This window comes from Uloborus diversus, chromosome 2, assembly GCF_026930045.1.
Source record: "Uloborus diversus isolate 005 chromosome 2, Udiv.v.3.1, whole genome shotgun sequence".
In the NCBI taxonomy this organism is placed as follows: domain Eukaryota; kingdom Metazoa; phylum Arthropoda; class Arachnida; order Araneae; family Uloboridae; genus Uloborus; species Uloborus diversus.
In genome coordinates, this window is record NC_072732.1 from 13,540,093 (window position 1) to 13,552,138 (window position 12,046).

At 35.7% G+C, this 12,046-nt stretch overlaps 1 protein-coding gene across 2 annotated transcripts in view; it reads left to right on the forward strand.

Annotated features, from left to right (window-relative positions):
• The first annotated feature begins 203 nt into the window (after positions 1 to 203).
• The window catches only part of LOC129217739 (dehydrogenase/reductase SDR family member 11-like), a 40,721-nt gene continuing 28,878 nt past the window's right edge, over positions 204 to 12,046 (forward strand). The window contains exons 1-3 of one of the 2 annotated variants that reach the window (XM_054852076.1): positions 204 to 466; positions 1,229 to 1,382; positions 8,516 to 8,610. In XM_054852076.1, the coding sequence (XP_054708051.1) occupies positions 279 to 466; positions 1,229 to 1,382; positions 8,516 to 8,610 (437 nt within the window). In that variant the 5' untranslated portion in view covers positions 204 to 278. The remainder of the gene's footprint in view (positions 467 to 1,228; positions 1,383 to 8,515; positions 8,611 to 12,046) is intronic. The other variant, XM_054852078.1, reaches the window with a different exon arrangement.

A 12,046-nucleotide genomic window follows, 5' to 3' on the forward strand; every position in this document is an offset into this window, starting at 1 on the left:
TCCCAATGACCCAGCAGAAGCAGCAATTCTTTCCGTAAAATGTCCATTAGCGTGGCTATTTTATCTTTTGAAATCCGTCAAAAATTTAGCACGCATTGTTTCCTGCATCATCGTGTTTAAGGACAGCAGATAAGATATTCATTGAACGCGTCTTCGCTTATCACCGCTGCTTCGGTTCTTTGATCTCCTCAATTTTTCCCGACTTGAATGAGGAATACTTGATTAGATTATTTGGCAGTTTTCAGTGTAAAGGAAACATTAAAAAAAAACTTGGAAAAATGGAGCGCTGGCAGGGTCGCGTGGCTTTGGTGACTGGGGCGTCTGCTGGGATTGGTGCCGGAATTTGCAGAACCCTTGTCAAGCATGGAATGGTCGTGGTGGGTTGCGCGAGGAGCGCCCACCGAATTGAAGCCCTCGCTCAGGAAGATGACGTCAAAAGTGCCCCTGGAAAGTTGCATGCTATCAAGTGAGTAAAATTGTGCTTATTTTTAACTTAATTTGGTATAAAAGCTAGCTTAAAAGAGCAATTTTTCAAAAATAAGTTTGAAATTTTTGAAAAGCACGAAAAACTGCATTTTCTACGGAAATATAGGGGGAGAGGAAATTAAAAAATATTTAAAGATTGAGTTAAAGGGGCCGTCACACATTCATTGTGTTTTCAAAAACAACACAAAAATCGTCAAATTTTGCTTTTTTTTTTTTTAAATCGTGTAAAACAGTCGTTGCCAAAATTTAAGCTCAGGTATTTGTGTTTAGATTTATGAACCCACCGAATTGAAGCCCTCGCTCAGGAAGATGACGTCAAAAGTGCCCCCGGAAAGTTGCACGCTATCAAGTGAGTAAAAATGTTTCGAACTTTGACCTTCTTTGTTACGAAAATTCGTTTGGAAGTACAAAATTACGAAATGAGCTTATTAACTTTCAAAATTGCAAAAGTTACTAAAATTTAATCATTTTTCTTGACTTTGTACTACTTGAAAATATACCATTAGGCTTAGAGTGAAAAAAAATCAGTTTTGAAGCAAATTTGCTGCGCACCAGCTTTCTCAAAGAACTTTTTGATAAAAATAGAGCTCTAAAAGATTTTTACGAAGAGAAAAATATTGATTTGATCATTCTTAAGTTACCTTTGAATGTCTCAGAGATTTAGCTTCAGCAGGGAAAATTTGTAGATATTTTGCGAGTGGAAAACATGCCCCTTAACTCAAGTTGTCTCGTATCATTTCAGGTGCGACCTGACAAAGGAGTCCGAAATCCAGCACATGTTTGAGGAAATTCGCGAGAAATTCGGTCGCATTGATGTCTGCATCAACAATGCGGGATTCAGTTACAGCTGTCCGCTACTGACTGGAGAGATGAGTCAATGGAGGGAAATGCTCGAGGTACGAAATGTTACATTTTTCTTAACCTTGAACCAATACAAATAAAGTATTGCCAGTATTAAAATTTATAGTTCAAAACTTAATTCCTAATTTCTAAAATCTAAAATAAAAAAATTGCCCTCATTCTGACATTTATTTCGAATAGATAACTTTTTATTTGAATTATGACCACTTTAACCCACCAGACCCTAATATATATAGTGGAGCATCGAAAATTAACTTAATACATCAGTTTAAGTGTGTTTGTTCTTAAGAAGCTCACCTTGGAAAAAATGCATAGTGTCACAATCTTCATGAAGTAAAATAATTGCTCTGTTAGATTTAGTAGACTTCAAGTGATCTAAAAGAAATGCGCATGCGGATAAGAAGAAATAATCTTTCAGAAAACGTATCTTACGTATATATGTATAACTCAAAACTCTAAGAATGTAAACTCACTTCCATTAAAATATGTTCTTAGCCGGAAGTTTGAACTATTCTTTCTCAAAAATGAAATCATTGCATACAACGGTTGCCAATCAAAGTAAAGGCTTCAAATTCAGCCATTTGAACTGCAGATATATATTTACTACGCATTACTGCCACTTTGCGATAAAAACCAAAATTAATTCTACTTTTTGGAGGAACTTAAACCTTAGGAACACTGGCCATCTTTGATTCACCAACCTTATGTCTTCAATAGAAGTTTCCGTCGAAACTTTCTGATGCATACCTAATAGTCCATAGTTTGTTTTTGTCTAAATGGCGACAATCTGCAAACCAGCAACCATTTATGTAGGTGGAGATGCAAAATCGAAGAGACAGAAAATGAATTTGAAACGTGATTGGCTAAGCAATGGTGCCCAATATAAAGTCCGGGGGTGACATCCGGCCCGTGATACGTGTGGCCCTTTGATTTGCTCTGTGTTACAAATCGAAAGCAAGATTACTGACATCGTCACAAATTTGGAACCAAATAGTCAGAAATTGCTTTCTGAAAAACATGTATTTAATAAAATGAGCATCAAATAGTTGATGACAACAACAACTGGTTTGTAATTTTCTTTCCTTTTCCATATTTCCCTATGTAATTTGAAGAGAATTAACTATTTTGAAACTTTATATGCGTTCTGGCCCGAGAGAATGATTTTAATATGAGGTGTGGCCCTCGGGCAGAAAAAGATTGGGCACCCCTGGGCTAAAGAATGATAGTAAATTCCGCAAGAAGTTACACTTGTATTCACTCATTTAACCACCACAGCAGATTATAAACACAAAACCTTTAGTCTATCGCAATTTGACAGAAGTTAAGAGATTAAAACACTATGTTAAAGAGAAGGAAATAAGCCATTGAGAATCCCATTAAAGTAACTGCTAAACATACGAATGTATCGTTTCATTAATTTAAAACAAATTATCACTATCCGGTAAAAAAAAAAAACTGCAAAATGCTTCTGACTAAATTGCTGCTGATTCTTATGTAAAATAACTCCCTGGATCCAAACATGACCACCATTCCACAGCCCCCCCCCCTACACGTACCACTTTTTGGAAATAGCGCCCCCCCCCCTTTTTCTTTTCAGTTTTCGACAGCTATTATTTTTATTTGGAGATAAAAGTACAGTTATTTTAGCCATTAACACTTTTCTGAGGGACTGGGTAGGGGGCTAAGTTCAAAATCATGAATATTTCGACGAAGTAGGAAGACTCATGGGTTATTCCCCCCTAAAATATTTTTTTAATCACCAAAACAAATATCTTTTTCTAAGAGTTTGTTTTACAATATTTTCACTTACTTTTCGGTATAAAACCATAGTATAGGACTCACTCCTTTCAGCCCCATGTGAAAAAAAAAATCCCGTCGTAAAAATGTTTTGAAAAAAGTACTGAAAACTTCGTGTTTTGCATAGTCAAAGTCGCATCGCAGATCTTCAGTTTTGAACTTTCCCGAAGTATTCAACTTGAACTCCCAGATTTAATTATGATTAAAAATGAACTTAGGTGTGCTTATACTATAGCAATATTGAATATTTATATTTCTGGGGGTGCACTGCTCCCATTGTTTCCCACTATATCAAGACGTAATTAACAATAGAGCCAGTGCAGTCCCAGAAATATAAATATATACATTAATGCTACTATACAAGCATACCTAAGTTTATTTTCAATCTTTACTAATAATAAAGCTGAAAGTCTGGATGTCTGTGACGCGCATAGCACCTAGACCGTTCGGCGATTTTCATGAAATTTGGCACAAAGATAGTTTGTAGCATGAGGGTGTGCACCTCGAAACGATTTTTCGAAAATTCGATTTTGTTCTTTTTCTATTCCAATTTTAAGAACATTTTCCCGAGCACATTATCACAACGTGGAAAAGTAAATTACCAAATTATCATCACGTCGAACCGTAACATGGGCAAGCAAATGAGCATAGCCAATTGGCGAGAAATTCATCATCCATTATTTGTAAATATACATGAGAACCAAATGGCCTTTGAATTTTCTACTACGGGCAAAGCCGTGCAGGCACTACTAGTCATAAATATATCTGGGAATGCAAGTTGAATTAAACGGGGAGGTTCTTTACGGAAGATCTGCGATGCGACTTTGACTATGCAAAATGCGATACTTCCAAATTTTTTATTTATTTTTTTACTATACGTGAAAGTGTTTCCAGACATGGGGCTCAGGGGAGTGAGTTCTATTTATACTCTAGTTTTATGCCAAAAAATTAGTGAAAATTGGTAAAATAAACCACTAGGAAAATTTTTTTTTTTTTGGTGATTTTTGAAATATTTTAGTAACGAATACCCTAATGGGTCTCCCGCCTTGGTCTAAATGTTCATACATTTGAGCTTTGGGGGCCGTGGTAGCCTGATCGGTAGAGTGTCGGATTCGGAGCCGGAGGGTCCCGGGTTCGAACCTCGATGGTCGAAGACCCACCGTCGTCATTAAAGGGGACTGGGCGACGTTAAATATGCTCGTGGTCTCAATGTCCTCCGAGTGAAACGATACCTCTGGGGGTGCTAGTACTAGGTAGCTATTACCTCCTGGACTAGTTCTAAATTCTCATTAACTGTTCGATCCGGTGATGGTGCTGCCATCTATCGGTATATAAAATAATAGAGGCAAGGCACTTAGTATGCAGTCCTCGACATAAATACAGTTGTAGTCAGTTGTGACTCTGAATAGGAATATGAATAGGAATTTGAGCTTTGCCTCTCTCTAGCCTTTCAGAAGAGTGTTAATGGCTACCTTTATGCTCCCTTCCCCTCCGAATAAAAACAATGGCCGTGAAACTGACGAAACTGAAAAACGGGGGGGGGCGCCATTTCCAAAAAGGGGGACGTATAGAAGGAAAACGTTGGTCGTATTTGGATTCGTTTTACATAAGAATCAGCAAGAAGTATATCAGAAGCATTTTAAAGGTTTTTTTTTTTTTTTGCTTTTTTGCCGAACAGTGTTACTGGCTGTTTTAGTCAATCCTAAGATTTCTTTCCCTTCTCCTGTAGAATTTATATTTTATCACTGAATTCCTCTTTAAGACCGTCTCCTCAATTGTTGTTTCTCCGTACATTGTTCAAGTGGATTGATTGTTGGTATGTTGGTGCATGGTTCGTGGAGTGTGGTTCTCTCTTGCCTGATAGGTCAATCTAAAGAAGTGTTTTTTTTTTCCCATAGCAATGCTCAACTGTGTCAGATCTTGTTTCTGGTTTAAAAAATTCGATTTATCCGACTAATCGTCATTCTCGCCAAAAGACAACTATATTGTTCAAGTGGATTGATTGTTGGTATGTTGGTGCATGGTTCGTGGAGTGTGGTTCTCTCTTGCCTGATAGGTCAATCTAAAGAAGTGTTTTTTTTTTCCCATAGCAATGCTCAACTGTGTCAGATCTTGTTTCTGGTTTAAAAAATTCGTTTTATCCGACTAATCGTCATTCTCGCCAAAAGACAACTATATTGTTCAAGTGGATTGATTGTTGGTATGTTGGTGCATGGTTCGTGGAGTGTGGTTCTCTCTTGCCTGATAGGTCAATCTAAAGAAGTGTTTTTTTTTCCCATAGCAATGCTCAACTGTGTCAGATCTTGTTTCTGGTTTAAAAAATTCGTTTTATCCGACTAATCGTCATTCTCGCCAAAAGACAACTATTTTATTCTGGCTGCAGCATAAAAATCAATGAAATGGGTGTTTCATCGATGATATCGTTGAATTCATCCAACGGACGATACTTTTCAGGACTAAAAAAGAATTCGATTGCTTGATGCAAAAATAAGAAAAGTGTTTTTCAGGATGTCAGCTGGACACAAATGCTTAATTCATAGTCTCTGTTCTTACCGGGACCACTAGCGCAGACAGAAATACCTTCTGCAGGATTTTCTTTTTTTTTTTTTTTGATCAAAAATACCATTTGGGAGGAGGTTTTGATCAAAAATACCATCTTGAAGGGGGTTTTGATCAAAAATACCTTCTGGAGGTATTTTGATTCTGGGGTTTATTGATCAAAAATACCATCTGGAAGGGGGTTTTGATCAAAAATACCGTCTGGAGGTATTTTGATTCTGGGGTTTATTGATCAAAAATACCATCTGGAAGGGGGTTTTGATCAAAAATACCTTCTGGAGGTATTTTAATTCTGGGATTTATTGATCAAAAAATCTTCTGAAGGGGATTTTTTGATCGAAAATACCTTCTTCACGAGGGGATTTTCTGATCAAAAATATCTTCTGAAAACATTTTTTGATCAAAACAGCCCTTTCATATGCATAAACTACTGTGTTAGAATTTGCATTTATGTTAAAACCAATGCCCCTGGGGGTGTGTTTTCACCCTCCCCCCCCTTCGCTGCGACACTGACCGGGAAAATCACAATCACAAATATAGCCATTGTTTTAACCAATCAATTCACGAGTTCAGTAAGATTATCGGTAAAAATATCCATCTTTATTGCTTAAACTCTTTGCCCGTTGATAACTAACGGTTATCGTCTGCAGAATAAGTTTAACTAAGTCACTCTCAAAAAAAAATTACAAATTGTTTTTCTTCAAACACTATGTCAACTATGTAACTATGCCATGCCAGTTAATTTGTTTACAGTTATTAATTAATTAAGAGTAAAATTTGTTAGAATTTTTTTCCTACAGGATATGAAAATACTGAACTAAGTAAACTGCCTAAAATACGCAGAATGAGCACACCCTATGCAAAGAGTATTTGTCCTCTGTGTACTCTAAATGTTAAGTTATCACTTCACATTAATAACACTTGTAAATCACTTGTATTTGTATAAGGCAGCCGTACCAAATAGGAAATCAGATTTATTCCGCTTGTTCCACGCAGAACGCGCCAACCATTCGTCGTTGATGAGTCACGTGACTGGGAGTCTTTGGGTCGACAACCCCTGGGAAGGCCGACGCATCCGCCATTTTGGAGCAAGCGTACAACAGGGAAAGCTACCTTTATTGGCAATTATTCGCCATACATTGAACGATAGAGTCAGAGAGCGAAGCTGAACATCGGGGAAATTTTGGAACCGGTTGGCGTCGTTTCCAGGCTGCCAGTCACTTCGCGGGTTATTAATTATCCATTTCTTTTCTCTTTCTGCATCTGCTGGAAATCTGATGAGCTGAAATCCTTTTTTGTAGTTGTTTGCACAATTAACAGCCGAACAACCATCTATTTGACTCAATTTAATCGATGCTAAAGAAATGTAAACATCAGCAGCAATGCTATCGATACGAAGCACTGGATCAAGTTTGCTCAAAATGGCCGATGCGTCAGCTCCTCCACTATAGGGGCCTTATTTGGGTCAGTTTTTTCTAAGCCAATGATTAGACTTGCTACCTCCATTCATTCCTGCTCTAAACCAATAAAGCTAAACCCCTTTTTCTACGAACGATAGAAAAAAATTGCTAGATCGTAGTTTTATCATCATCCGAAAGAATAACTGATGATAAAGCGTTCTCAACAAGCAGTTTATTATAAAAAGACAAAATTGCAGCAACAGCTGTTGAAAAAGAGTCTTGTAAAAATTGACCGATTTTATTTTACAGTAAGTTTTGTTTTCATGGTTCACTAGAGCTTTCTAGCATAAAAAAGGTGTTTGTTTAGGAAAACCGAAATTATGTACCTGACGAATTCTAAAAAAAGAAAAATGTTGCTGTGAACAGTCACTTATTCCTATGATGTGAGAACCCTAGAAAAGTAGACAAGTCGAACAAGGCCATGATTGGCATTATTAGTCCTCCGGTGTCTTTATTAAGGCAGCGAAATATCGGGTGGTTGGAGGTCGGTTGGAGGATATGATCCAGAGCTGCATATGGGCATATGCTGCTGTGAACTTATCTTACTGTTAAGGGGGGTCCGGGACACATTTCGAAATTTTTTTTATTATATACTTTAGAGTTTTTATCTTTTTTCTACACTGATTCACCATCTAATTAATAAGCAAAATCACAACATAAATATGAAAAAAAAAAATTTTTTTTTAATTTAATTTGTTTTTTTTTAAATGGGGTTGCTTTAAATTGCTATAACTTAAAATATTGTTCGTCAATTTTCAATTTTTTTTCAAAAAAGTATGCGCAAATATCTTAGCTTTAATTTTTATTCGGCGATTTTTAAAATATTGATTCAATAAAAAAATTTAAATATTTGAAGAAAAATTTCGAACATTCAAAGATACTTTTTTTTATAAAAAAATCATATTTTTTGCAGTAAACGTTTTTTTTTTTCAAAATCGCCGAATAAAAATTAAAGTAAACTGTTTGAAAAAGACATGCTCCAAATTTCATTACTTTATCTTCATTGGTTCCTGACTTATAAGAGTTTGAATGCAAGAAATGGGGAAAAATTGCATCATGGAGAAAAACGCGTTTAAAGTTTTAAAGTTAAATACACATTAGTTAGGTGCGGCCGACAAAAAGAATTATATCTTTTGTTCTAATAAAGATAGAAACACGATTCAAACGTCCTTTTAAGCAGAAAAACAGAGTAATGTTTTAAATGATTAAAAAAAAATTGCAAAATTTGACGATTTTTGTGTTCCGGACCCCCTTAAATCAAAATTGCTGCATTTTCATCGAATTATAAATTTACTCTAAAACCTTTTTAATCTGATTGTCGAAAGAAGAAAATACATAGTATGTTTTTCCAGGTAAACATACTGGCCCTCTGCATGTGCACCCGGGAAGCTGTAAAACTAATGCAAGAAAATGACATAGATGACGGACAAATAATTCAAATCAGCAGGTGTGTATATTTCCTATATTTATTTTAAGCGTGAGAGAAAAACCAATTTAGTTCTTACATGTTACAGAAATGAAAAGACATACAACATTCACAAACTCTATTGTTCAACTATTGCTTCTGCTATTTTCTTCACTTTAATTGATATAAACGATATAAACGATACTTCACAAAAAAGACCTTATAAACGGAGTGACCTTATAACCGATTCATATATATATTTATTGATAAATAAGGATGTATTTACAAGGATGTATACATTAATTCTTTTCAAAATTTAATACGTTCAAAAACATCAGTCAATTAAATTATAATAGTTGAATCGATTTGAACCAATTGAAATTTTTGGAATTAATAAGAAATTTTAAAATGCTTTTTAAAACTTCCATTTGGAGTAAAACTGCATTCAAATATGCCCAAGCAAAGAACTGATGTGCAACTTACCTTACTTAAAATTACATTAATACAGGACTGACGCGTTTTTTCTTTAGTTTAAGCACAATAGTTTCTAAGTATCTTCTGAAAATTTTCTTCGACTTCTAATGACTGGTAAAAAATTGCAATATGTACATACTGAGTGCCCACGTTACTACTTCATATTTTAGTATCACTGTCGTAAAACTCACTTTCTACTGTTAATTTACTACGTTAATAGGATAAATGACTTTTCACTTTTTAAGGTTAGTATATCGCGGAAAATTCTTGGAAGTAAATCTATTAGGCAATGAAATCTTTTAAAGAAGTCAGACAAAAGTGACCTTATAAGCGATTAATGTATTATGACCTGACCATATACCCGATTATACATAACATAGAATTCCTATTCAGCGAGCCGGGACTTTAGAAAAGTGATCTTATATGCGGGGTGACCTTCTAAGCGGGTGACCATATATCGAGGTCTGACTGCATAACAGAGCTTAAATTCTAGCCCATTAGAAAATATTTTTGTGCAAAAAACACCTCGTTACGCAAAAAAAAAAAAAAAAAAACTTTAAGCAAGTTGAAAATACTTTAGATTTTAGCTCTTACAAAATGCGTAAATAGCACTCTCACACTGTTTGGACGGTTCGGAGTAGCTTTAGTTATCTTATTTGATGACATCTTAGATTGTTTTCCGTTATTTTGATAAGACTTGACTTTAACAGTTTTAACGAAATCAATTTTTCACTAATATATTTTGGTCTGCTGGTCAGAATTGTTACACGGGGCTTTCTTATCCTAAAATTTTATATATGTATCAAAGAATACAAGTTTGAACGAAAAAATTCAACTTAGTGTTCATTTTGCATCGTCGTTCAAAAAGCCTTTTCATTAAAATTTAACAGATGGAATTTTAAAGAAGGTTTAACGCCAAGTTGAGTGAAAAATAAATATTTTTTCTCTAGTTTGTATTATTGTGCAGGGCGATTCAAAACCAGTGGCGGTGATTAAAACATGTACAATTCTAAGAGTAAAAATGGTACAAACGTAAACATTTTTTATGCACCCCACTTGAATTATTTTTAAGAGACTCTATGTGCCCCTTCTTCTTGACAGCTTAACGACAAATTCAGACTCCTGCCATACACGCTGCAGCATATCCGCTGTCACAAAAAGAAATTCTGCAGGGGTGCGATTTTTCAGTTCGTAAAGATCAGTAGGAAAAAGGGATACAAATATCGAATCCTTTACATATCCTCACAGGAAAAAAATATCCCCGCGGCTGGTGACCTAGGGGGCAATCATAAAGTGCTGAATCAACTCCCTTGATGACCTCTCCAATTTTGAGGGGGTGCTGTGATTGAAATCGAGTGCTTGTTCCTCGACATGTCAATGAGGCCCCAACTGAAACTTGCACTTTCATTCAAGCTTCATCAAAGACCTGTAGGTTCAATATACTATAGGTTATATGAAGCTACAGTGAAATCTCAATAAGTAGTCGACCGGTTAAGTGGTCACTCCGTTTAAGCGGTCGTTTTTCTTTGGTCCCGACAAGGTCTCATTCACAATAATGTAAAATGACCCTCCTTTACTGGTCACCAAATTTAATTTTAACCGCTTAACTAGTCACTCAAAAGTTGTTTTCTAAAATTCCTTTTCCTTATCGGATCTTAGAAAATAGTGTCGGACTTAGTTGAAAGGCTGTTTGATATTTATTTTCCTTGAAATCTCGATCCTCGGTTCTGGTCATTCAAAGCATAATTCTTGCTGTGACTCTGCCAAGTGCCGAGAATATGAATCTAACTCTTTCCAGCAAGACAGACAAAATCTAATACCTGGAGGAAGTTAGTCAGTATTTAACATCCGTTCACAAGGAACAAAAAACACAAAATTTAAAGCTTGATGTACGTTAGAAGAGATAGTTCTTTTCCGTAAGCAACAACTTCATCAGTCAACATTGAAGGATTGTATTAATGTACCGTGACTACATTAAAATAAGTTGTTGTTATTAAGTAATGTATAAGTAAGAGAAAACAAAACAAAGTAACTATCATTAGTATTTTCCCCCCTTTTTAAAATTTCCTCTAATTTATAGACATTTCTTACATAAGCTATTGTTTTTCTCACAGAATTCTACTGCTATTCATAAATATTTGTAAGGCGCTTTTTTTTCTTCCTTAATTTCCCACTCCACATAAGTAGTCACTCCGCATAAGTGGTCCAAAATTTTTGGTCCCTTGAGTGACGACTTAACGAGGTTTTACTGTATACAATTATTTTTTAATCATTCTGTATGGCAGCCGAATGATTAAGTTTTTTTTTTTTTTTTTTCAAGCGTCGTACGACAATACCCCACAATTCTTTTTGAATCTCCATGTATAATAGCAGACTAATTGTTATTGTTGTTGTGTTGCCGAAAATGTTCAAAAAAAAAAGCACTAGATTACTCCGAAGCTGTCGAAGACAGCCTCGGCGACCTCTACAGCCTTTTCTGAAAAAACCAAGTCATCCGGATCATCCCGGCCAATACTGAGAAGCCTGGCTTGAATTGCAGGGCAGCTGAAGATATGCTGAGGAGACAGTTGAAAATCAGTGCTGTGTGGGCAGTAAATTGAGTAACTTCTGAGTCTTTCACTATAGATTTTCATGCCCTTTACATGTTTTGTTCGTAGCCTGGTTGTTATCGATGCTATTGTGCAATTACAGTTTAAGGCTGGAATAGAAATTTCAAATTACTGCTGATAAGTCTACTGCTGGTCACAGCATTGGCATCAATTAAAGTTGTGAGGTTCGATGATTGGGGTAGGATCTGGATCCTTGGCGAGCGTATCGACTTTCTCAGCACAGTAATTGAAGGGAATTTTTCTTTGACTGTTTTCCAATCTTGTTGGACAATGTAGGTCCTCAAGATGAGCAGGCATTAAATGTTATAGACCAAAACACCATCTATGCCTAACGGTATAAACTTAATTTCTCAACAGGATTGTACGAATTCAAATAAACGTTACAGTATTTATAA